Source organism: Bidens hawaiensis, unplaced genomic scaffold, assembly GCF_021521415.1.
Source record: "Bidens hawaiensis isolate Kalapana, Puna unplaced genomic scaffold, B.hawaiensis_p1.1 tig00015764_1, whole genome shotgun sequence".
Classification (NCBI taxonomy): Eukaryota; Viridiplantae; Streptophyta; class Magnoliopsida; order Asterales; family Asteraceae; genus Bidens; species Bidens hawaiensis.
In genome coordinates, this window is record NW_027492406.1 from 1 (window position 1) to 25,934 (window position 25,934).

At 35.6% G+C, this 25,934-nt stretch overlaps 2 protein-coding genes across 2 annotated transcripts; one reads left to right on the forward strand and one right to left on the reverse strand.

Moving 5' to 3' along the window:
* Positions 1–4,161: 4,161 nt before the first annotated feature.
* Positions 4,162–5,491, forward strand: LOC143549717 (F-box/LRR-repeat protein At4g14103-like). The gene has a single exon (XM_077040559.1). The coding sequence runs from the start codon at positions 4,170–4,172 to the stop codon at positions 4,995–4,997; it is 828 nt and encodes a 275-aa protein (XP_076896674.1). The 5' UTR covers positions 4,162–4,169; the 3' UTR covers positions 4,998–5,491.
* Positions 5,492–23,695: 18,204 nt separating this feature from the next.
* LOC143549739 (uncharacterized) lies at positions 23,696–24,847 on the reverse strand. The gene is made up of 4 exons (XM_077040569.1): positions 24,727–24,847; positions 24,423–24,607; positions 24,090–24,339; positions 23,696–24,009 (listed from the first exon to the last, which is right to left on the reverse strand). Exons 1-4 carry the CDS (start codon positions 24,845–24,847, stop codon positions 23,696–23,698), a joined length of 870 nt encoding a protein of 289 aa, XP_076896684.1.
* Positions 24,848–25,934: the final 1,087 nt, after the last annotated feature.

Sequence of the window (25,934 nt, forward strand, 5' to 3'; positions counted from 1 at the left end):
TTGAAACAGGACTTTCGTGACTTAAAAAACAAAGAAATAAATTTAAGATAATGATCAAGTTTAAAGATGGCCATTCTGGATCTTCATTTTCTTTAACCAAAAGTGTTAGCCTCAAATTACCAACAACATATTGTAAATGAAATTCGCATATGAAGGATAAGTATCTAATTTTTTATTTGTTATTTTTGTAACATAAAATTTGCGAACTAAAAGTTATACATGTGTAGGGTGAACATACCAAATATATAGTTTTGAGTTAAGATTTTGTGTGTGAGTCACAATTCTTCAGTTTTTGGTCGAATGACAGTTTAGGGATTTGTGAAAGTTTGGTTCGTTTGAGTTAAAAGTTGCAGATTTTTGGTCCCATGGTAGCAAGAAGATTTTTTGTCTCAGTTTTGCTAATATTTTAAACACTAAATTTGTTTTTAGCATTATATTTGTAGTTTGTGCATTTTCAAGAATTTAGATTTTCTTACTAACCCGTGTGATGGGTTCTAACCTAGCTATATAATAAAAAGCTACAAGTTTTGCTACTTGTCACTCTCACATTAAACCTCACATTTTTTAACAAATTTATAATAGCATTATAATAGTTACAATTCACAAAATATATGCTTCAAAATTTGTTAATTTAATATTTACTTCCTATTTTTCTCAAAGATTTGTATAATCTTTTACATTAAAATTGTTTTAAAGACTATCGTACATTGACTGTATTAATTGTGTTTAACGTGTTTATTGTTTCCTGTATGCTAATTATTTATTATATATTGTATTTTCAAGAACTACCATTGTAGCACGGGTCTCAAACTAGTATATATATAGGGTCAAGTTATTCTACAAAGGGTAACAAAAATGAGAAGTGTGAGAAGCCATAAATAATTTACATGTGTCAAGTGGGGACCAAAAGAAAAAGGGTATAGAGGTAATTGTGCACATTTTCTCTCTCCACATGCAAGGCACATGTTAATACCCCTATCATATTAGAACGTCAATAATTTTTTTCGTATGATATTTTTAAAAAAAAATCATCACAATAACAAGCGTTTTTTATCTTTAATATGAGTATGATTTTTGTTATATAAAAATTAAAACAAAAATTACGTCATTGTGTCTTTTCGCACACCATTGTGTCTTTTCACTTATCATTGTGTCTTTTTTCGTCATTGTGTCTTTTTCGCTTATCAAGGTATCTTTTTTCGTCATTGTGTCTTTTCGCACACCATTGTGACTTTTTTCGTCATCATGTCTTTTCGCACACCATTGTGTCTTTTCGCTTATCATTGTGTCTTTTTTCGTCATTGTGTCTTTTCGCACACCATTGTGACTTTTTTCGTCATCATGTCTTTTCGCACACCATTGTGACTTTTTTCGTCATCATGTCTTTTCGCACACCATTGTGTCTTTTCGCTTATCATTGTGTCTTTTTTCGTCATTGTATCTTTTCGCACATCATTGTGTCTTTTTTCGTCATCTTGTCTTTTCGCACACCATTGTGTCTTTTCGCTTATCATTGTGTCTTTTTTCTTCATTGTGTCTTTTCGCAAACCATTGTGTCTTTTCGCACACCATTGTGTCTTTTCGCTTATCATTGTGTCTTGTCATTGTGTCTTTTCGCACTCCATTGTGTCTTTTTTCGTCATTGTGTCTTTTCGCACACCATTGTGTCTTTTCGCTTATCATTGTATCTTTTTTTCGTCATTGTGTCTTTTCGCACACCATTGTGTCTTTTCGCTTATCTTTTTTCGTTATTATGTCTTTTCGTAATTGTGTCTTTCAACTCATCATTGTGTTTTTTTTCATACTAATAACACCGTTGTGTAATAATAATATGTAAAAATAATGATAAAATAACAACAAATTATCTAATACATAAAACACAATGATTAATACATGTTACACAATAACTTAAAACGTAAAACACAATAGTGAATACGTATAACACAATGACCTAAAACGTAAGACACAATGGTGAATACGTATAACACAATGACTTAAAACGTAAGACACAATGGTGAATACGTATAACACAATGACTTAAAACGTAAGACACAATGGTGAATATGTATAACACAATGATTTGAAACGTAAAACACAGACATATTACACAATGAACAACAAAAAACACAATTAAAAAAACCCATTAATTTTTTTTATTTATTATATAACAATATGATACTCATATTAAAGATAAAAAAACGCTTTTTATTATGGTGAATTTTTTTAAAAAAATAATGCCGTATAAAAAAGTTATGGAAATTTTAAAATGATGGAAGAATTGATATGTGCCTTGCATGTGGAGAGAGAAAGTCAACAAATGTAAGTTATTACATTCATGCCCTTCCCATCAATTTTTATTTATTAAATTAATCTCAGTCATTAATATCTAAGATCAATAGACTGTATTTCTTCTCACTCTTCTCATGTTTGTTGTCCTTTATATTTTAACTTTACCCTATACTATATATAATGTTATTTTTTAAAAATTTTCATAAACAATACTAATAGTTACCATATAAAATTCTCATGAGATTTTACCATCCTACTCTTATATTTAATTAAAAATGAAAAGGAAAAGAAAATTTCTGATTGACTTCTCACACTTCTCGCAATAATTTGATTTCTCTCCTGAATATATATATATATATATATATATATATAATATATATAATATATATATATATTCAGGAGGGAAATCAAATTATTGCGGGAAGTGTGAGAAGTTAATCAGAAATTTAATATATATATATATATTATGAATCTTTTTGTTTAAACTGATTACAAAGTCATTCAATATTACTTTATATTATTTGTTCGATAATTTGTTTATAACGCACCCCGTCTCGATCGCTTATCAAGAACTAAATCGTTCTCGTTTTTCGGATCTGGTTTCGAGACCTACAATTTATAGGTGAGAGCATTCCATGAATTCTTCCATTACAACCTGCCCAATGGATTCCAAATACATGATATCGGGCCCAAACGTTATTACATTAAAAACGAAAGCTAAAAGATTACATAATGACATCTATAATATATATAAACGAAAACATAAAAATCCTACGTGTCGTGATGTGGTCGCTACCCCTTTTTTTTGGAGTCACCAGATTTGCTTGATTTTAAATTAAGGTTTTTCATGCATTTGACCCGAATTCCCGTGTATGTGTCTCATCAAACCCATATATTTCTTAAATTGGTTATAACATCTCAGTAAATTAAAAACAAATCTCACCAAATATTTGATATAAAAATCCTATAAAGTAGGGATATACTAAAAATTAATATTTGATTTATTTAAAAAAAGATATATATTATTTATAATTAAAAAACCAATTTTATAATAAAAATAAACGGGTCTTGGGTCTCATTAAACCTATATAAATTTTAAACCGTGTTATAACATCTCCTTTATTTGTGAAACAATTTATCATCAAACCGTAAGTATATTATTAACTTTTATATAATAAAAAAAATAAACATTCAAAAAATAAATAAATATTAAAAACAAATAATATAAAACACAAAAACTATATAACAAAACGGGGCCATAAAGCCTGGGTTTTGATGTACTAATTCAAAACATTTACTTTCATGTGAAGCTAAACTTGATTTAAAAAAATGATGAAGAAGAAGAAGCAGCTAAAATAATTAAGAAAGTAAAAATAAATCATAACTAAATGATATTCAAGAAAATTATATTCAACAAAATAAAGAGGAAATTAACCCCGTATTCTCTCTCAGAAACCGCCTCTGCAAACTTTATATATCTTTCTCTCTCTGTATTCTACGCGGCCATCATGATTTAACACCATCGACTCCATTGTCTAACCCTAGCAGCCAACCTCTATTGCTTTCTTTCATTCATTCACGACAGGTATATTATAAGGATCGATCGTTATTATTATTTATTTCCCTATATATCTACCCTATAAACACGTGTTGGTTGTTAAGAAACACTTTTTGATATGTTTTAATTGTTAACTTTTGTGTTTAATTGTTTAGGATTAAAAAGACCTTAATATGAGTTACAACAATAATGTCAGTAACAACGGTCGTCAACGGCAGGTTAGGTTGCATGTAGAGATTTGATCGCATATAAATATATGAAACCATTTTGATTGTAAGCTTTTGTGTTTGATTAATTTTTTAGAAAGGAAAGAATCCGAGCAATGATTTTCAAGAATACAGACGACGCGTTTAGCAGCTTGCCTAATGAGATTCTGTATCACATACTCTCTCTAATGCCTACTAAATATGTTGTGCGAACTAGCATTTTATCCAAGAGTTGGAGGTATAGATGGGCGCTAGTCACCAACCTAGACTTTGATTATACTCACACAATCAATGGTTCATTTAGATTCACACGTTTTGTGGATCGAGTACTCAAGCTATGCAAAACATCCCAAGTTCAATTATTTCGGTTACACCTTTCTAAACTTTGGGCAACTGATATAGTATCAGATTGGATTAATGAGGCAGTGAGGTTAAACGTCTGTGAGCTTGACATACAAGCTGTGCAGAGTAAGTTGCCTTTAAGAATGTTGACTTGCAAGACACTCACAAAGTTAAGATTGCGCATGAGTGATAAGAGTGTTTACCATATGTGGGATGAGTTTACGTGCCAGGTCAAGCTTCCTTGCATGAAAACTCTTGACATGACTTTTTACGACAATTCTTTAGTCAATGCATTTAAACTCATCAAAGGTTGCCCAATTCTTGAAAGTTTATCCTGGAAAGTAATAGGGTACCAAATGGATGAAGAAGACTACACATTCAATATCCCTACTTTGAAGCGATTAAAATTAGCATTTCAAAATTGTGCATACAACAAAGTTGTTTTACATGTCCCTAATCTTGAATACCTATTTGTTGGTGGAATGTTGAGCTCCGTTTATGTAATGAAAGACGTGTCATCTCTTGTTGAGGCTTCTGTTTCATTTTGCGAAATAAGATATGATCATCTGCTGGCTAAACTTCTAAAGGGATTAAGGATTTAAGGGGGGTTAAAATACTCTCATTTCAAAACGTAAGTTTCTAACTTCTTACTAAGTTGTTTTAATGTTTGTTAGAGATACCGTGAATGGTTTTTCTTTGCATATATGCACTAACTGTAACTTTATTCTGTGTTGAAGATCTCATCCACTTTTCGTTTGCCATGCTTTCCAAATATGAAGCATCTGAAGTTAACAAGTTATTGGAATTCTGGATCAATCTTCCAGTTTCTTGAAAATTCTCCCGAGCTAAAACATGTGTATATTGAAAAGGTAATTGAGCTATGAATTTGTATAGCTTTAACTATTTCTATTTTGTACTTCTTAATTTATTCTTCCAAGATATGATATTGACTATCTTTTTTGTGTTATCTACAAAAGCTTCAAGAATCTCCTTGGATTGAGCCGAAGGTGGTTCTGACTAGTATGCTAACAAACCTTACAACCATCAAGTTTTCTATTAGCAAGTGGTGGAAATGTGATACATCGTTTCTGGAATACATGTTGGGGAATGCAGAGTTGTTGAAGGCGGTAACTATAATTCCGGAATACTTAAGCAATATAAAAGAAGAAAAGCTATTATGTGCAGAGTTGCATAAATTTCCTAGGGCTTCTAGGTGCTGTGAGATGAATCTTCATGGAAACTAGCATTTTTTTGAAATGAAGATCATATGCATTTTGGAATCTGAGAGTACTGAAACTTCCCTTTTGCTACTCACTTCTGGTTTTTGGAAAGCATATGACATGAATGTAACTTATTGTGAGCTTTTTGTTAAATATTTAAGATTGTTTTATATGTTCACTGTTTCTTCGTTTTAGACTAATAAGAACTGTAACTATATTTAAACTAATTTGTCTAAAAGACAAAAGTCGCAGGATCCTTGTTGGATTGAGTAGAAGTTGGTTCTTTCTTGTATCCAAGCGAACCTCAAGCATTGAAGAAAAAATGCAGACCTTTTATCTCATACGATTTCCGTATGTTCCATACATGAACGCTCTACGGAGATTGCACAGATTTTTCATTTTTAGTCCCTGGAGTTTGGAAATTGGCAGAATTGGTCCTTTAACTTTGGAAACCTGACATTTTTGGCCCGAATTTTATGTGATGTTACATCCTCCCCACCTTGAAATAAATCTCGCCCTCAAGATTGCTTACGAAAATAAGTGGGGGTATTTCTTTCTCATTTCGGACTCGAGTTCCCAAGTGTACTCGGGTCCTCGTCGAGAGTCCCATTTCACTTTCACAATTTTCAAAGTTCGTCTTTTAAGTTTCTTTAACTTTGAATCTTCAATTTGGATTGGACGTTCTACAAATTTTAAGTTCTCGTTAATTTCTACGTCTTTTAACGGCATCGAAAGAGATTCATTGGCTAGACATTTTCGTAGGTTCGAAACATGGAATACATCGTGTATCCCTTGCATTTCCTCGGGTAGTCGCAAACGGTATACAACGGTACCAATTCGTTCGAGTACCTCAAAGGGTCCAACGAATCGAGGACTTAGTTTGTCTTTCTTGCCGAATCGGACTACGCCTTTCCATGGCGAGACTTCAAAAGTACTTTGTCACCAACATTAAACTCTAACGGCTTACGACGGACATCGGCGTAACTCTTTTGGCGATCACATGACGTCTTAAGTCGTTCTCGGATTTGAAATACTTTGTCGGTAGTTTCTTGGACTATCTCGGGTCCAGATAATTGATTATCTCCGGTTTCAGATCAGCACACGGGCGTTCTACATTTTCCTCCATACAACGCCTCGAATGGTGCAGTTTGAATACTCGTGTGATAACTATTGTTATAGGAAAATTCCATTAGAGGTAAGTGGTCGTCCCAACTTCCTCCTAAATCTATCATAAATACGCGGAGCATATCTTCCAACGTTTGGATTGTCCTTTCGGTTTGCCCATCGGTTTGTAGATGATAGGCGGTGCAAAGGTTTAATCTTGTGCCGAGTGCTTGTTGGAAGCTTTTCCAAAAGTGAGACGTAAAACGACTGTCTCTATCGGATATTATAGATAGCGGTACTCCATGCAAAGCAACGATGTTGTTCACATATATACACACTAATCTATCCATTGAGTACGACTCATTAATGGGTATGAAATGTGCGGACTTAGTTAGACGATCCACAATCACCCATATCGGATTGTGTTGTCGAGTCGTTTGCGAGAGTTTGGTAATAAAATCCATAGTAATCAACTCCCACTTCCATATGGGAAGTTGGGGTTGTTGAAGCAGTCCAGAAGGCTTTTGGTGTTCAGCCTTGACCTTCAAAAAAGTAAGACATTTCGCAACATTCGAAGCGACATCCTTTTTCATTCCGTTCCACCAATAATTCGCTTTAAGATTTTGGTACATTTTGTCGCTTCCGGGATGCATCGTATATTTGGATTTATGGGCTTCGTTTAAGATCTTCTCACGCAATCCTCCAACGATTGGTACCCAAATCCTATTGCCAAGTCTAAGGATACCATCGTCACCTTTGACTAGCGAGTCAATGGTGCCGTTTCGCTTTTCGTCAGAAATTTGATTTTCGTTAATCGCTTGAGTTTACGCTGATTTGATTTGGTCGATAAGATCAATTTGAAGTTCTAGCCTTAACGCTCGGACTCTTTTCGGCTTTTCGTGCTCTTTACGACTTAAGGCGTCGGCCACCACGTTGGCCTTACCTTTGTTATAGACAATTTCGCTATCATAGTCGTTTAGAGATTCCATCCAGCGTTGTTGGCGCATATTAAGTTCTTTTTGATAAAAAAATGTGTTTTAAACTCTTGTGATCGGTGTACATGATAAATCTTACTCCATAGAGATAGTGCCTCCATATCTTAAGTGCAAAGATTATGGCGCCTAACTCTAAATCGTGAGTTGTATAATTCTTTTCATGCACCTTGAGTTTTCAAGAGGCGTAAGCTATAACTTTCTTGCGTTGCATCAACACACATCCTAAACCGGAATGTGATGCATCGCAAAAGACCACGAAGTCTTCCATCCCTTCTGGCAAAGCCAGTATAGGAGCTTGGGTAAGATTTTGTTTAAGTATATCAAACGCCTCTTGTTGCTTTGTTCCCCATTCATATTTGATGTTTTTACGAGTTAGAGAAGTTAAGGGAACAGCGATTCGGGAAAAATTTTCGATGAACCTTCGATAATAGCCGGCCTATCCCAAGAAACTTCGGATCTCGGTTGGCGACTTTGGAACCTCCCACTTTGAAATGGCTTCAATCTTAGCGGGATCTACTTGAATTCCGTTAAAGTTTATTATGTGACCAAGAAATTGCACTTCGTGCAACCAGAACACGCATTTCGAGAACTTGGCGTACAACTTCTCGGTCCTAAGGATTTCAAGTAAGGTTCGAAGGTGAACTTCATGATCATCCTTTGACTTAGAGTAAATAAGTATGTCGTCGATGAAGACGATAACGAATTTATCCAAGTAAGGCTTGCAGATACGGTTCATCATATCCATAAACGCGGTTGGCGCATTAGTGAGTCTGAATGGCATAACGGTGAACTCATAATGGCCATACCTTGTTCAGAAGGTGGTTTTAGGAATGTCTTCGGATTGAACCTTAAGTTGGTGATAGCCGGAACGAAGATCGATCTTGGAAAAGTAGCTAGCACCTTGCAATTGGTCGAATAGGTCATCGATACGCGGAAGTGGATAACGATTCTTGATGGTAACTTTGTCGAGAGCTCAGTAATCGATGCACATCCGCATAGATCCATCTTTCTTCTTGACGAATAACATCGGTGCTCCCCATGGTGATGAACTTGGTCGAATAAAGCCTTTCTCGAGTAGTTCGTCCAATTGCTTCTTTAGTTCTTTCATCTCGGTTGGCGCAAGGCGATATGGTGCCTTGGCGATCGGAGTAGTTCCAGGAATAAGATTGATTCTAAACTCTACTTCACGATCGGGTGGAATGCCGGGGAGTTCATCAAGAAAGACATCGGCATACTCGGAAACAGTAGGAACATCTTGAAGTTCTTTAGGTTTTGATTCCTCGGTGATGTAGGCCATAAATGCTAAGCATCCTTGATTCAAACATTTGTTAACCCTTATCATGGAGATTAGGCTAACTTGGCCAGCGTCTTTATCCCCTTCAATTTGTATGGTACGTTTATCGGGGGCTTGAAGTTCAACAGTCTTGGTATTGCAAAGGATACGTGCATGGTTGTCGGATAACCAATCCATACCCAATACAACATCAAAACCAGCAAGAGTCATGGGTAACAATTGAATAGGCAAAACATAACCAGCTAACAAGATTTTTCCGTTTTCTAATGCTTCGGAGATTTTAACAATGTCGCCATTAGCGGCTTCGACGATTAGAGTTTTATTAAGGTTCGTTTAATAGACAACAAAAATTATAATCTATAAAACTTAAATTGGCTCCTGAATCAAACAAGACTCTAGCATAGGCGTTGTTAACAAGAAACGTACCGGTGATAGTTTCCGGCATGTCAGCCGCTTTCTTGGTGTCAAGCACGAAGACTCTTGCATTGCTCTTCTTGGGCTCATTCTTCTGACCGCTACCACCCGCACCACCAGTCGCGGGCTTATTCTTGGGGCACTCGAAGCTAAGATGCCCCATTTCTTTACAACTGTAACAGGTCATTTTCTTTTTCCAGCAATCGGCCACGGCGTGGCCGGGTCTATTGCATGATTCACAAACTCGTGAGGCGAAGTTGCATCTACCTCGATGATACTTCTTGCAAATTTTACATTGAGGGACGCCAAGATTGGAGCTAGACCTTCGTTGGTCAACTCCTTTACCCTTGAAGCGGGTATCTCCACCTCTTCTTGAGTCATGTGTTGATATGACCTTCTTATCTTCCTCTTGATTGCGGATCATTCCGCCCATCAAGTATCCTGCTAACTTCATCGCGGAGTCAGCGGTTTGTGGCAAGTGTGATCTTACCATGTTACGAATTTCACGTGGTAGTCCTCAAATGTAACGTGTCACTTTGCTGGACTCCGGGGTAACCATCTGGGGAACTAAACGACAATACTCGTGAAATTTCGTGTTATACTCACGAAGGTTTGTTCCAACAACCTTGTGAGCTAAAAACTTGGTTTGAATTTGATCTGTCTCGTGCATCGGATAGAACTTCGACATCAACAACTCCTTGAACTCATTCCAGGTCAAACCATACATCACCTCCCTTCCTCTACTCATGATTAACGTGTTCCACCATTCTAGCACTTCATCTTTGAACATTAAGGCGGAGTATTGGATCCTTTCTTCATTCGTGCATTTGCTCGTAATTACTATTGTCTCCATCTCTTCAAGCCACCTTACGGTATTGATGGCTCCCTTGTCACCGTGAAACTCTTTCGGCCCATAACACTTAAAGTCTTTGAATGAGCAACCACCAATTTTAAGTTTCTTAAATTCTTGTCTTATGCCTCCATCGGCATTTGATTCGTGTATACTTTCGTCCATACGGGAGGGTCTAGATCGAGGTTTTGAAACAGCTTTTGAGAAGGATGTTCAGATTGAGAATGTTTTGTTTGGGATCTATTTTCAGATTCTTCCCTAATAGCCTTTTTGATCATTTGTTGTATTTGATTCATGTATTTTTCGGGAATCGGATCCTCTAGTGCTTTCTCGGGACCTTTCCCTTTCGCTTCACGTCTTTCGGCTTCATTTCGGGAAACCTCACAATTATCGCTTTGTCTAGACATTCTCTTTTAAATTTGTTCTTTTTATCGGAAATTTTACACATTTCTTTTCTTATTATACAAATTTTATTTATTTCACATCCATATACATATCATAAATGATATGTATATTATTTTACAACATACTTTATATGTCGTTAAAACGATATATAATATCCTATCCTTATTACATATGATGCATATTATACACATATCATACAAACTATTTTACACACATAAACTTCTTCTTCTTAATCCTTCATAAATTTCTTCACAACTTTGGTGAGCTTGTTGCATTTGCGAAGTAGTTTGTCTCCCATCTTCTTTTTCTTTTTCCCATTAACCGCAATCTTCTTCCTTAAATCATCGGTCTCGTGTAAGGCCCGATCCAGATGTTCCTCCTGTGACTGGGGAATGTCATTGGGATAACCGTAACGCGGTGGTGGATCACGGTACCCCATCATCACCACGTCAAAGTGATTCCTTGGATCAGGATACAGGGAAGCAGTCACATCGGATTGGTAGTTGAAGAAAGTGTCGGCAGCCTCATTCTGCTCTTGGATTTCTTTTGCTTGTTCTTCAACTGAGGGGATCTCGCCAGTGTATGGTGGGAAACTTGATGTTGCCTTACCCTTGAGCTCTTGAAGAAATTGCATGTAAGGGTCAACAGAACCATAACTTGGGGTTTGTTGAGAGTATGGTTTTTCCATCGGTTTCATCTCTTCATTTGGGTTGTCGGGAAATTCCTCTTCTTCAGGATCGGTTTCTTCCTCAGGTTCCTCTTCCGATTCCTCCTCTGGTTCCTCTTCCAGTTCTTCTTTGGTCATTGCAGGAATATGGATCTTCTCGTACGGCATAGTCACTCTCATCTTAGGCCTGTGAGATGGCCCTTCATTGTTGAGGTGGGAATTGGCAGTATCCATTGTTGAAGTGCCGGTATGCCACCTTCGCTGGTCGGAGTGGCATTTCATCCATTCGGAAGAAGGAGAATTGGGTTCCTATTTTATTTGCTTGTTGGCAAGAAAATAATATGATGGATGTGGATTTGGCGGCACATATGCTGGATCTTCGGTTGGGTAATATGGCGGAGTCTCCATGGGTTGAGAAGTCGGAATCTCGGAAGGATAATACGTTGGTACCTCCGATGGTTGGTACATTGGCAGACTTGTAGGATGATAACTCGAGTGTCTCGGTGGTTGGTACACTTCGTGTGGGGTATTATCCAAATGATAGATAGGACTTGGTTCCATGTTGGGTTGTTGGCTTGGTCCTTCTTTGGAATTGAAAAACGACTCGAAGTAATCTTTGCTCATGATGTCCTTGGGGAATTTGTAGTACTTCCTTGCTCTTCTTGCTTCATTATCATAATACTTCATTAATTCTTCGTACGACATCTTTGATAGGTGGTTTAGAATGTAGAGAGGGAAAGAAACGGTTACCAACCAATCTTATCCCTATTCAAATAAACAAGTAAATATTTCCTATGCTTGAATCGAAGCTTGGGTATTGTTTTATGATACCCAATTCGCTAAGATCGATGGCTCTGATACCAACCTGTCACACCCCCAATCTAGGCCTAGGAGTATGAACCTTAGTTGGTACCATATTTGTAAATAAATCAGAGTTACGGTTATTAGCGGAAGTCTTATAAAAACATAAGGATCGATAATAAATATTTACATTACAAAATACGAGACGAAAGTCTCGATTTGTTTTACTTGTTTATAAGTTTACAAAAACCACCATGTTTTAATATTTACACAAAATTATCCGAGCCATCGGATACTTGAGCTTCTTCGTCTTTCAAGCTCTAATCCTGATTACCTGCAAAATGTTAAATAAAATACGTCAGCAACGAATGCTGGTGAATATGCTGACGCTAAAATATTTTCTTTTACTTAATCATCCCTTGAGACCACGTAAGCCTCGGCCCATCTTGGCTTAGGAATAATTAAGTTAAACCATCATCATAAATTCGAGTCTCTGCACTAGGTCACCTCAGCGAAACACCGCAGCGTTTATGACATAACTTAGGTACCATAAATATATACATGGCCATTCCTCACTTGGACGTAACTTAGGTCCGGCCCATCGTGGCTGGAGGTCGTGACCAAGCGTGGTGCGATGTGCCCACCGCGTTCCACATATGTAAGGATCCAGACAAACGTATACCATAGCCTGAAGGCTGGCTTATACTCTTATATACAATGTTTTTAGAGACATGTAGCCTCATATAAAGTTTTACACGTAACACGTTTGTTTGTTTAAAACAAGTTTGTAAAAGTGGGGCGTATTCACCTTTTGATAGGGATCGGTTTCCAACACCGTCCGTGTTCTTCTCTTGCTATCTCGCACCTATAGTACGAGTATAACCTTTGTTAGTCGGATACACGATCCGGCTTAAGACCTTTAGTCTTATTTATCTCGATGAACCTTTAGTTCATTATTTCTTTTTACTTTAAAACCTTTAGTTGAAAAGTAATTCTTATAAACCTTTAGTTTATTTATAAAACCCGACGTTTCTTTTTTTTAAGAAACGTATTCTTTTATTATTTAAGTATACTCATTATACTTAAATAATATATTTCATAACAAAGAATAATCTTATATATATAACTATTCATATATATATTATATCTTTTCTTTTCTTTATTTTCTTTGTTATATCTTTCTTTGATTATCAAGAATAACTTCGACTTAGGGTATTAAGCCCTTTCCATATTTTATTATTATTTTGGTTGGGCATTATGCCTACCTTTATCGGCTTAGGAATACTCGGGCAGTACTTCGACTCATTCTTTCTTATCAATACTCGCTTGATCAACCCTTGGCACGCTTTTCGAGACACCAACACTCTTGCCACGCACTTAGAGGTAAATATCGGGACGTCGGACAGCACCTCCTCTTAACTCGGAATGTCGACGGAAAGTGGCACGTATATCGAGGTAATGGGCACGGAAAACGAGGTTTCGGGGCACGTTTATCGAGAGGGATCGTTGGCACGTAACTCGGGGTAGTGAGAGAGTCTAGAGAGATTAAGTATGTGATTTTGAGGTGTGTTTGTCTTGAACCCGTGGCTTCTATTTATAGGGCTGATCTTGGACCCCATCGCGGTACGCGATGGGTTCCCTAGCTCACCTATCGCGTACCGCGATATAGGGTTGGTGAGTCACAGGCGTAGACTTGCCACGTGTCGACACGTGGCAGGCGCCGCCACACGTGTCAACACGTGGTGACACGTGGCAGCAGGCGCTGCCACCGTGTGCCACGTGGCACACGTGTCACGCTGTGTCAGACACCCCATCGCGGTACGCGATGGGTGTCTTTCTTTACCCTGTCGGGTAGCGCGATAGGTTCAGAAAACAGATTTTTCATTTTTAGTCACTGGAGTTTGGGAATTGGCAGAATTTTACGTGATGTTACAAGCTTCTTTTCTTGTTTGCAGGTTATTCTATGGTTGGTTGATGACGGTTTATGAGATGATTATAATCAAGTGTGGGGATGCCACTTGTTTTATATGAGAGCCGTGTTTGTTCGTGAGTGACTGCTTGGTAGAGAGCACTTGAGTTTGAGGCTTGCGTTTGAATTGGAGGGCACGGAACATGACTAATGACATACGTTCAATTCTCTTTACAAGGGGAGCCTGTTCCATTTTTCTTTCTTTATTTTTTTGTTATCTTTTTCCTGTCTCACCTTGAGGGAAGTTAAGTGTGGGGATAAGGAATTGATGTTTTAAATGTACTAATAAATAACAAAAATAAAATTAAAGAAATGTTTAAAAGAAAATTTAAAAAGGAGTAAAAGAGTTTTAAAATATCCCTTGTTTTCAATTTTTTCTACATTAAACAGGAAATGATAGTATCACCTAGTGTTTTTGACAATCTCCTGATGTTTTCTTAATATATATATATATATATATAATAAATCAGAACAATGCGTATATAATTTGGAATGTGTCGGTAGGCCAAAACTAATCCTGAAAAGTTTCCCTTTAGTATTTTTAATTTTACCTTAACAGATTCATAAATTTTGTGGGTTCTCATCTTTGGGGGAAGCGGCGAAGCTAAAATTCAGTAAAATATAGGGAGAATTACCGTAATCTTTTTACTTTGAAGTGGTGAGAATTCGGTGCAACCAAAATCCAGCACACCACTCGTTTTTATGAAAATAAATTGAGTGGTGGCGCCCCAAAAGTCCATCTTTTCAAGAGCTTAGATTTAGTTATATATTTAGGGCATTATTAAAAAAAAGAGAGAGAGAAAAAAAAGAAAAAAAACGTAAAAAAAAGTTGTCAAATAAAGTTCAAATAAAAGATGCAAAAAAACATTCAAAAATAGCAAAAGAGGCCAAAGATGTCCATACTAGGCATGGCTGAGATTTTATGCGTTGCCAATGGGATAGCGACTCTGAGGTTATCGCTATTGGGGCTTGAAAGTTCTTAGTCAATAAATAAAATTTTAGGTTTATATAGGACAAAGTCCAATAATATGTAGGATCTGCTCGTCTGACCATCACATGACTAATCATTCATAATTCCATCTAGTGCACTTTCTTCTTACCATTAAAGAGTCATTTGCTTACGATGATTTGTTGGACCATTTTGCATCGACTCTAGCCTAGCTAGCTCCCTATATTTGAGATACGGTTAAGATTAGCTGCCACTCCTGAGTGAGGGTTCCATAGGCTTATTGAGAACATTTGAACTTAATACTATATGCTACTGGGGGCTCGATGGGTTGGTGCCTGGGTTTAAAGTGGATCAATCTATCGGCAATCGCGGTTAATACGTCAATTTGTTTCTGTTGCTTTAATAAAATAAAATAATATAATAAACCGAGAGTTTTTATTTTCTTCTTGGGTATGATCCTGTGCAGTTTACTTTTTCAGGGACGAAAAATGTTCAAGTGTGGGGATATATGATGTGTTGCAAAACACATAGCGTTTTATCCCGTTTTTGTGTTGTTTTGTGCGTAAACCGTTAACGAATATAACTTGTTCTTTCATGAAATTATTTTTTTGTGTATATGAAAGGTACCATGTTGAAGAGAGCAAAAAAACGAGTTTAATGAAGAAAGAGTCAGCTCAAACGTGATTCGGATAAAGCCGATATGCGCGTTTGAAGATAAGCGAGTCAGAAAATGAAAAAAAACCAGCCAAGTGACATGGCCACGCCGCGCGACCATGATAGGCCTTGGTGGCCACGTAGCGCGACGCCCTAGGGGTGTTCTAAGGCTGCCCAAATCCATCACCATGATTATTTTGTCCTTATATGGGCTTGTGGGCTTGTTTTGGACCTAGTTTGGCTTGTTTATCAAGTTTATTGATATATTTAAGAACCCTAAACCCTATGAATGAGATAGACTTCATTCCAGCCATCCCACATCAGTTCTATATGAAATACCAAGAAGGAGGAGCTTCCGGATCGGAGTTTCATCCACCGGTTGTCGGTTTTGCTTGTTTTAACGTTTATGAGTTCGTTTTTGAGTTTTAGACTTTGAAACAAGTTCCAGTCAGTTAGTAATGGATACTTTGAGCTAAATTTTGATTATTATATGCTATTCATTCATTATGGTTGGCTAAACTTGTTTGAATCGCCTAGGTTTGATGTTTAATGTTTTAAATTAACTAGTTTAGGGTGCTTAACAAGTAGTTGATTGTTTTTCTATTTTAAAGTTCATATTTTGTGATATTATTCCGTGTATACCTGCTGCCATAGATGTATATCAGGTTGCATGTGCCACGTGTGGTTGATTATTGCATGCATTAGTTTCATGTAGGCGTTAATTGCATGTTTCGGTTAATACTGTGTGTGTTGATTGATTGTGGTAGGCATACCATTAGGATTTGTGTTTCTTGGATCATTAAAGTCAGTAGGTTCACCACCTTTGAGTTGGACCAAAACCTTAGGTGTTGGCTTATCTTGCTGGTTTAGTTGATTTAGTTAGTCGTTGCAAGACCACTTGCAGTTTTCCAGCTGTTGACTAGGTTAGTTTGTAAGTTGAGTTATTTTGTCTTTAGTATTGAATTACCCCTCTTCTCCTAGGTTTGTAATTAGCTCAAGCCTTAGTGTGATTTGTGATTTAGACATGGACCAAGTGATGAGTCTTTAGGGTACGTAGATAAACAACCACGAATTACAACCTATCTAGACTTTGTTAGGGTTTTCTGGTAAAACTGACAGTAGGGACCCAGTTGCCTTGACCTCACATATGTTAGCTCATCTTTAGAACCCTGGTTTCAACCACATGTTAGCACACGTGTCATCTTATAGCTGTTAAGTCATCCTACCTAGGTGATTCGTTTTCTTATTATCGTTATTTCCATTAAGCTTCACCGTTAGTTAAGTTAAGTTAAGTTAAGTTAAGTTAAGTTAGTTTAAATAATTAAGATAAATAAATATATTATTTAGGCAGGACTTAGATTAGGGTTAATTATCTTAGTCGTTCTCATGTGTCTTTGTGTTCGACATCCGGACTTCCATTAGACTGTGCTGCTACGCGATCGGTACACTTGCCGTTAGTGGAAAGTTTAGTAAGGATTGTTTGGTTTTATAAATTTAAGACTTAGTGTTGAATTGCGAGAATTAGTTATTAATATTTATATATATATATATAGCTTTTTGCACATCAGTATTCATCATTGTGTTTTATGCATTAGATAATTTGTTGGTATTTTTCATTATATTTACATATTATTACACAACGGTGTTATTTGTATTTAAAAAAACATAATGATTCGTTGAAAGGCACAATGGCCAAAAAACACATTAACAAACAGAAAGACACAATGGTAAGCAAAAAAAGACACAATGATGTAATTTTTTTATTTTTATATAATAAAATGATACTCATATTAAAGATAAAAAAATGTTTGTTATTATGGTGAATTTTATTTAAAAAAAATATAACATATGAAAAAGTTATAAACGTTTAAGAATGATGGGGGAATTAACATGTGACTTGCATGTGGAGAGAAAAAATATGTACAATTACTTTTATACCCTTTTTTTCTTTGGTCCCTCCTGACACATGTCAATTAATTTTGGCTTCTCACACTTCTCAATTTTTTTAGTCTTTGTAGAATAACTCAACCCTTATTATCATATATGTATCACATATTATTTCAAGTCAAAACAAAATATAAAAGAACAATTGTATTTTAAAAAGTAGGAGTGTGCATGCAACTGAAAAAACCAATCCGAAAACACCAAGCTGAAATAAAAGAATGTAATAAAAGCCGATGGTTTGATTTTGTGTTTTCTAAAAATTAAACCGAACTTTTGGTTCGGTTTTAATTTTGCGTGCAATTAAAACCGAAATGAATTAATTGATTTTTGTTTTTTATTTTGAATTTTAAGTAATTTATCATTATATAATATATGATTTAACCCAAATATTTTAGCCGATATTACTAATATATATAAATTAAAACTTTGGTGCCGCAATTCGGCACCCTGATGGTTGAAGGCGTTTTGCTTCTTTTTTTTTTAATTTTGGTATCGTTACAAACATAATGGAAACTGACGGAATGTCAATTTTTATGTTTTTTTTAGTTGTGGTATCGTAACGTAATGGAAACCGACCGAATTCGCGTAAACTTACCACTTTTTGTTTTTGTTATGGTAACGTAACGAACGCAACGTTAACTAACGAATGACAAATTTGCTTTTGTTTTTTTTTTTGTTGTTGTTTCAGTTCCGGTACCATAACAAACGTAGTGGAGACCAGCCGATTTTTCCTAGACTAACCGCCTCATCGACTACAACCGTCAACGCTTGGGTTTTACCAACACCCGAGTTTTACAGACCGACAACCCCCCGTTGGTCCACCTCAATTTATATATTTTTTCGTATTATTTTTTGTTTTAGTTTCGGTACCATAACGTACGTAACCGAAAAAACCGAATTCACATTGGCTTAATTACACCCTTAACACCCGGGACCGACAATGCTTGAGATTTACTATCATCCGCGTTTTAACAATCTGCCCCGGCGCGTTCATAAAAATCTATAATTTATCTATAACAAAAACTAGTTATGTATAATATTCAATTAGTTCTGTGTTCTAACAAAAAAAAGTTTTGAATTTTAAGTAATTTATAATTTATCTATAATATAAATAAACGAAAACATAAAAATCTTACGTGTCGTGATGTAGTTGCTCCCCCTTTTTTTGGAGTCACCAGATTTGCTTGATTTTTAAATGGAGGCTTCTTATGCATTTGACCCGAATTCACGGGTATGGGTCTTATCAAACCCAGATATTTCTTAAACGGGTTATAACATCTTATTAAATTAAAAACTAATATCACCAATATTTGATACAAAAATCCTATAAAGTAGGAATATACTAAAATTAACATATGATTTATTTAAAAAAAGATATGTGTTATTTATAATTAAAAAACCAATTTTATAGTAAAAAAAATAAATGGGTCTTGGGTTCCATCAAACTCATATAGCTTTTAAACCGGGTTATAACATCTAATTTATTTTTTAAACAATTTAATATCAAACCATAAGTATATTATTAACTTTCATACAATAAAAAAAATAAAAATTCAAAAAACAGATAAGTATTAAAAACAAATAATATAAAACGACCCCCGTAATACGGGGGATAAAAACTAGTAATATATATAAACAAAAACATAAAAATCATATGGGTCGTGATGTGGTCGCTCCCCCTTTTTTTGGAGTCACCAGGTTTGCTTGATTTTTAAATGGAGGTTTCTCATGTATTTGACCCGAATTCATGGGTATGGGTCTCATCAAACCCAAATATTTCTTAAACGGGTTATAACATCTCATTAAAATTAAAAACTAATCTCATCAAATATTTGATATAAAAATCTTATAAAGTAGTGATATACTAAAAAGTAATAATATATTTGCCCTTTACTTATGTATTATATATAGTATAGATATGAATATTATATTAACTATATTATGCTTTAAATGTAAACATATATTAGTAATTGTTGTTATAACAAGATATAATTGTTATACATAAACTATGAAAACCAAGATTGTATAAATTACTTGCAAATTCATACAATTTCATTATAAAATATTTTAATCTATAGTTTAGCTTTTATGTTATTATTATTATTATTATTATTATTATTATTATGTGTATTAATCTATTTTTCTTTGTTCACGGGTCATGTTTATGGGGTTGAATTTTGACCCTACAATAGACTGAAAATTTAATTAATTAACATCTACATATACCGAACATTTGAATATATAAAGATTATTAATCTATCCATCTATAATATATATAAACGAAACCTTTAAAAGTTCTCTGGTTGCTCCCTAAATTCTCTCAAGCCATCAGATTGCATTATTTGTAAATGGAGGTTTCTCATGCATTTGACCCGAATTCACGGGTATGAGTCTCACCAAACCCAGATATTCCTTAATCGTGGTATAGCATCTCATTAAATTAAAAATTAATCTCACCAAATATTTGATATGAAAATCATATAAAATAGGGATATACTAAAAAAATAATAGAGTTAAGTACCATTTTCATACCTGTGGTTTTATCAACTACGCAATTTTAGTACTTTTTTTAATTTTTTCTCAACTGGCTACTCCATGTTTCAAAAATTGGCCATTTTAGTACTTTTTCGTAACCCCGTTTAATTTTTCCGTTAAATCAAGGGTAAACTGGTAACTTCGTTATTTTTCTTTTTTTTTTATTTTCTTTTAATCAATCTATCTTTCTCCTCTCTTTCTATATTTTCTTTCTCTCTCTATACACCTATACACCAGTATATCCACACATCACAATCCTAACATCACAAGATCCATCTTCTTTGTCTATGACCAACAACTATAGTCATTGCAAACCACCACCACAAATGTTATTCATCTATCACCTCCGGCGAACTACCATCAGTTAACCAACCACCACTGCACCACGCCGTAATAACCGCCGCCACCACAAACCCATGCCGCCACCATAACCGCCGGCAAGCCCGACACCACCACACCCCTCCCATCTCAAATCCAACACAACCAAACTTGGCCACCACGACATCCCTCCGCTTCTCTTCGTCTTCCCCGATTGCTCCTCGCCTCCTCTGTACATATTTGGAAGAACCCAACTACAGTTCTTCATCATGGTAACTCAAATTCAACGAAATTAGGTCTTTATAGTGTTGATGAAGGTGCATATGCTTTCGTTTCAAAGCCATTGATTTGGGTGGAGTTTGAGGTTTTTTTAGGGTTCTTAGAGATTTAACAAGAATGTAAGGGTTTTGAATTTTTTTATCACCGGGTAAGTCATATTATGATCAGGTTATGTCAGATCTGAGAACACAAATCGGAGCTTAGGATTACAGGTTTTGGTGGATCTAAATCCGTTCGACGGCCGGTTTAGGAATGTGGGGAGGTGGTGGTGGTGATTAGTGTTGTTTAGATTTATGGTATGAAGATACAAAGGGGTTAGGTGATTAAAGAAAAAAGGAAAATAACTAAAAAAAGAAATTACCAGTTTTCCCTTGACTTAACGGTGTAAAATAGATGGAGTTATGAAAAAGTACTAAAATGGCCAGTTTTTGAAACATGGAGTAGCCAGTTGCAAAAAATTTAAAAAAAGTATAAAATTGCGTAGTTGATAAAACCACAGGTATGAAAATGACACTTAACTTAAAATAATATTTGATATCTTTAAAAAAAGATATATATTATTTATAATTAAAAAACAATTTTATAGTTAAAAAAGCGGGTCATACGTCTCACCAAACCCAAATAACTTTTAAACCAGGTCATAACAACTTATTTATTTGTGAAACCCTTGTATAAGAAGTATATTATTAATTTCTGTACAATAAATAAAATTAAAATCTAAAAAAACAGTCGGTTGTTTCATATATTAAATAAAAGGAGCTAAAAATACATAAACATTATAAACGAATAATGAAAAACAACCCCTCGTAATACGGGGGATAAAAACTAGTTACTTAATATTTGATTTAACCCAAATATTTTAACCCACGTGTATTATAGTCAATTGAGTTAAGTGCCATTTTAGTACCTGTGGTTTGTTCAATTACGCAATTTTGGTACCTTTTTTTAATTTATTGCAAATGGCTACCCGACTTTTCTAAAACCTGCAAATTTAGTACCTTTTTGTAACCCCGTTTATATTAGTCTGTTAAGTCAGGGGCTCTTTTGTAATTTCGTTTTTTAATTTCTTTTTCCTTTTCTTTTAAACAACTCCCCTCCTTTATATCCATAAAAGCTAAATCCCCAAATCATAAAACCAATAAAAACCCTAATCCACAAATCAAACCATTTCTCCCCAAATCTGTCGATCATGGTGGTTTGTTCGTGTGGTTCGCCAACCATCATTCGCACCTCTTGGACATCTTATAATCCTGGTAGACGATTCTTTTGTTGTGATAGGCCGGTAAATTTTGTTAATTTTTTTTACCTAATTCATGTATGTTGCTTCAATCTCTAACCTAATCTCTAACCTAATTCTGATATTTGAAGGGACGAAACTGTGGGTTTGTTCTTTGGCTTGATCCGCCAACGTGTCAAAGAGCGGCTGCGATTATACCAGGCCTTTTGAAGTTGATTAACGAACATAAAGAAGCTGCAAGAACCATGGCTAAGACGAACTCAAACCTTGAAGCAATTGGAAGAAAAATGAAAATGGAGAACAAGAGGCTGAAACAAATGTTATGCATTTCTTGGCTATTTTTTATTTTATATTATCTATCTCATATGTAATGGTGTTGTTTGTAGTCTATGTATTAAAAAACTAATGCAAGTATTTTAATGCAAGTACTGTAATGTGTTGTTTGGTTGTGTATTAACTTTTTTGGTTGTTTATGATGGACTGCATATGCATAATGCACACTGACTTCTCAAATGTTTGGCAATTTAAATGCACTTTATAATGGTCAATTTGACCTCAGAAAGTCAAAGTTAGTGCTACATACATATATAAGTAGCCAAAGCATTGGCTTTCAAGAAAAACAAAATTGCATTTAAAAAGTAGACAAGAGATTTAAGAATATAGAAGAATATGATTAATGCTTGGTTACTTGCACCCAAAAAATGCAGACTTCTTTTTCAACAGTAACAAAAATGGCTAATGGATATGCAATTATAAAGAGAAAATGTGGTGAAAAAAATCAACAGTAGCTTTATCATGGTTTTATACAAACCAGCAAGCAACAACAACTTTGACATGGTTTTATGCAAACCAGTAGCATCCAAATAATGAATTTACCAAAATAAATCAAACCAAATTCAGATTTGCCAAAACATAAAACATAGTTACATCATACCAAAACATATTACCATATTACTATCAAAATATTCATTTGTCAAGTGTCCACAACACATCCAAAACATAAAACATAGACCTAATAGCATAGATATAATAGCATAAGTTTGATACCATACATTCAAACACTTAATAGTAAACAAACTACACTGTAGCTTGTGTTCTAGCCCTCTTTTGTGCCTTACCATCTTGTGTTGTACCCCTCTTTTGTGCCTTAACAACTCCACCTTGTGTTCCCTTTGCCTTCACAGACCCACCTTGTTTTCCCTTTGCTTTAGCAGCCCCAACTTGTTTTCCCTTTGCCTTGGCAGTCCCGTCTTTGTTCCCAACAACATTAGGCCTCTTGTTACAAGACCTCTTGTTATGCCCAACCTGTTTGCAAATATCACATGTTACAAAATTACCTTGCCTTGTCAATTTACCACCTCTTGAAATGTTTTGACTTAACTCAAGAACCTCCTCAGCAGACTTCTTTCTATTTTTCTTTGGTCTACCTATCTGCTTGTGATATTTTGGGGCTGCTAAGGTAGTCGGGCATACGGAGATTGGCCATAAGTTCTTACTGTTAATTGGGTCTAAGGCTTTTAGATACACCTTTTTCCAAGTCTCTAACCAATATGATTCATCCACCCACCTCTCTGGTATGCAATCAGCTTGTCCATTCATGGCCATGTTATAAATACAAGCCACCGCATGCCTACATGGCATGCCAGTCAATTCCCATATTCGACATTAGCAAGTCCTTTGCTCCATATCTACAGCTCTTTTCTCATTGGTAGGACCAGTTACTTGATATTTGGTATTTCCATTCCAAATTACAGTGTATAGATTGGCTTCTGTCTTGATTTTCTCAAATAACCTTGTTGCAACCGGTGTTAACGGGCCTTGGCACTTAGCAATGACCTTATGCACCGCAACCATCCTTTTCATCATATACTCCCTAATGTAATCAAGACAAGTTATAATCGGTTTATCCCTTGCAATAACCAGTTGCCTATTGAACACCTCACAAAGATTGTTCAATACTACATCACATCTTGGCCTAACTGCAATATATTCAAGGAAATACAACATCAGACAACTTGTATAACTCATTCAACACTAATGCTAATGAAAAAGTACATACCACTGAAAAAAGCTCTTGACCAATGTTTGGGTGGAATCTCTTTCAACCAATCATGGAGTGATTTGTCTATAGTCAATATTTCTTTCATACATCTTTCAAATTCTTGTGGTGTGGTTGCAAAAACACATTTCTGAAACACGTTTTTGTACATCACACCTCTCCACCTTGGCTTCATGTTCTCATGTATATGCCTTACACAAAACCTGTGTTCAGCACTTGGAAACACCTTTTGTATAGCTGGTATTATACCCTAAAATAAGTAAAAGTATGTAAACTAAGCAAACTATTATATGTACATAAATTAAGCAAACAATCATATGCATGTAAACTAACCTTTTGCCTATCACTTATGAAGGTGAAATTGCTATTGGAATAAAGATCCAAATCATTACCCAAACACTCCAAAAACCAGGTCCAACTAGCAGTTGTCTCAGCCTCCACCAATGAGTATGCAACCGGATAAATCCCATTATTTGCATCTATTCCAACAGCTATCAAAATCTGCCCTGGAAAGGGCCCTTTAAAAAACACCCATCAAGACCAAGTAGATCTCTTCCAGCAATCTTAAACCCTTCCTTTAATGCACCAAAACAGATATATATTCTTCGAAACTGCCTAGTTGCACTGCTAGGGTTACAACAAGGTTCAACGTCTAATTTCACTGTTGTACCCGGATTAGATCTAACAAGCTCTTCGGTGTAATCCCTTAGATTCCCATATTGAGCCTCAAAATCTCCAAGTACCTTCTTCTCAGCCATGGCCTTAGCCCTGCACATCTGATATGGGGTAACCTGTACCTGAAATTTCTTTGTCAAGTCTTCTGCCAGATCTCTGGATTATTGCTTGAATTACTTTTAATTATTGGTTCAATCTCCTTGGCCAGCCAACTTATGATGCACAACTTCACATCTCTAGTTTGCAAACAAGTGTGCTCTTTGAAGTAGGTTTTGACAGTCCAACTACCTTGTTGTCTAACATTTGATATATGTAAAACCCAAGGACAAGTAGGCTCCTGGTTCTTCTTTTTAGGAGTGGATTTTACTAAATTGCCCTTTGATGTACCCTCCTTTTTGGAAGTCCCAATTTCTTTTGACTCATCCCCTTTACTTTTACGCCTAACATGGCTTGGGTCCACACCTAAACAAATCACCCTATGTCTACGGTTATCATTCAACTTAACATGTAATTGCCTTCTTGAGTCAATTGCATGTCGTTTAACTAACCACTTTATAGAATCTTTATCATCAAAAATTTGGCCAACATAAAATGGGGAATCCACGTCTTGTGTACCCCTTTTCTTTTTCCTAATGAGCCTAAGAGCTTGTTGCAATGGTGTATCGTCACCACTAATACTATCAAACTCCTCTAAATCAATCTCATCTAAGTCATCATCTTCCTCATATTCTTCACCTTCATCACTCATGTCAAATTCCACAACAGCCCTAAAATCATCCATATCTACATTTATATCATCATCTAAGTAATCTTCATCTACAATATAATCAGAATCTTCACTTTCATCGCCTCTTTCATCACTACCAACATCAGCCCTCTCATCACTACCAACATCATCCCCCTTATCATTCCTATCATCACACCCCTCGTCACTCCAATCATCATCTCCTTCATCACCCCCATCAGTACCCTTCTCAACAATACCCTCATCACTGCTAAACTGATATTCCTCATATCCAACATTCAAATCATCACTACTTTCCCCTCTAACACTCAACTTTTTTCTAGGATGTGTTTTGAAATGTTCAACATAAACTTCAATAACTTTGGTATTTTGAGTATGTTCAAGCATTTCAATAACATCCCTATCAGTACCCAATGGTCTTAAAC

Bases quoted from the DNA above. Each gene is read 5' to 3' on its own strand.
- LOC143549717 (XM_077040559.1), top strand. From the start codon at position 4,170: ATGATTTTCAAGAATACAGACGACGCGTTTAGCAGCTTGCCTAATGAG.
- LOC143549739 (XM_077040569.1), bottom strand. From the start codon at position 24,847: ATGGCTGAGAAGAAGGTACTTGGAGATTTTGAGGCTCAATATGGGAAT. The intron at 24,340-24,422 runs GTTAGTTTACAT...TACTTATTTTAG, and splicing joins TCATAAGTGATAGGCAAAAG to GGTATAATACCAGCTATACA. The intron at 24,010-24,089 runs GTATGTACTTTT...AATATATTGCAG, and splicing joins GTCAAGAGCTTTTTTCAGTG to TTAGGCCAAGATGTGATGTA.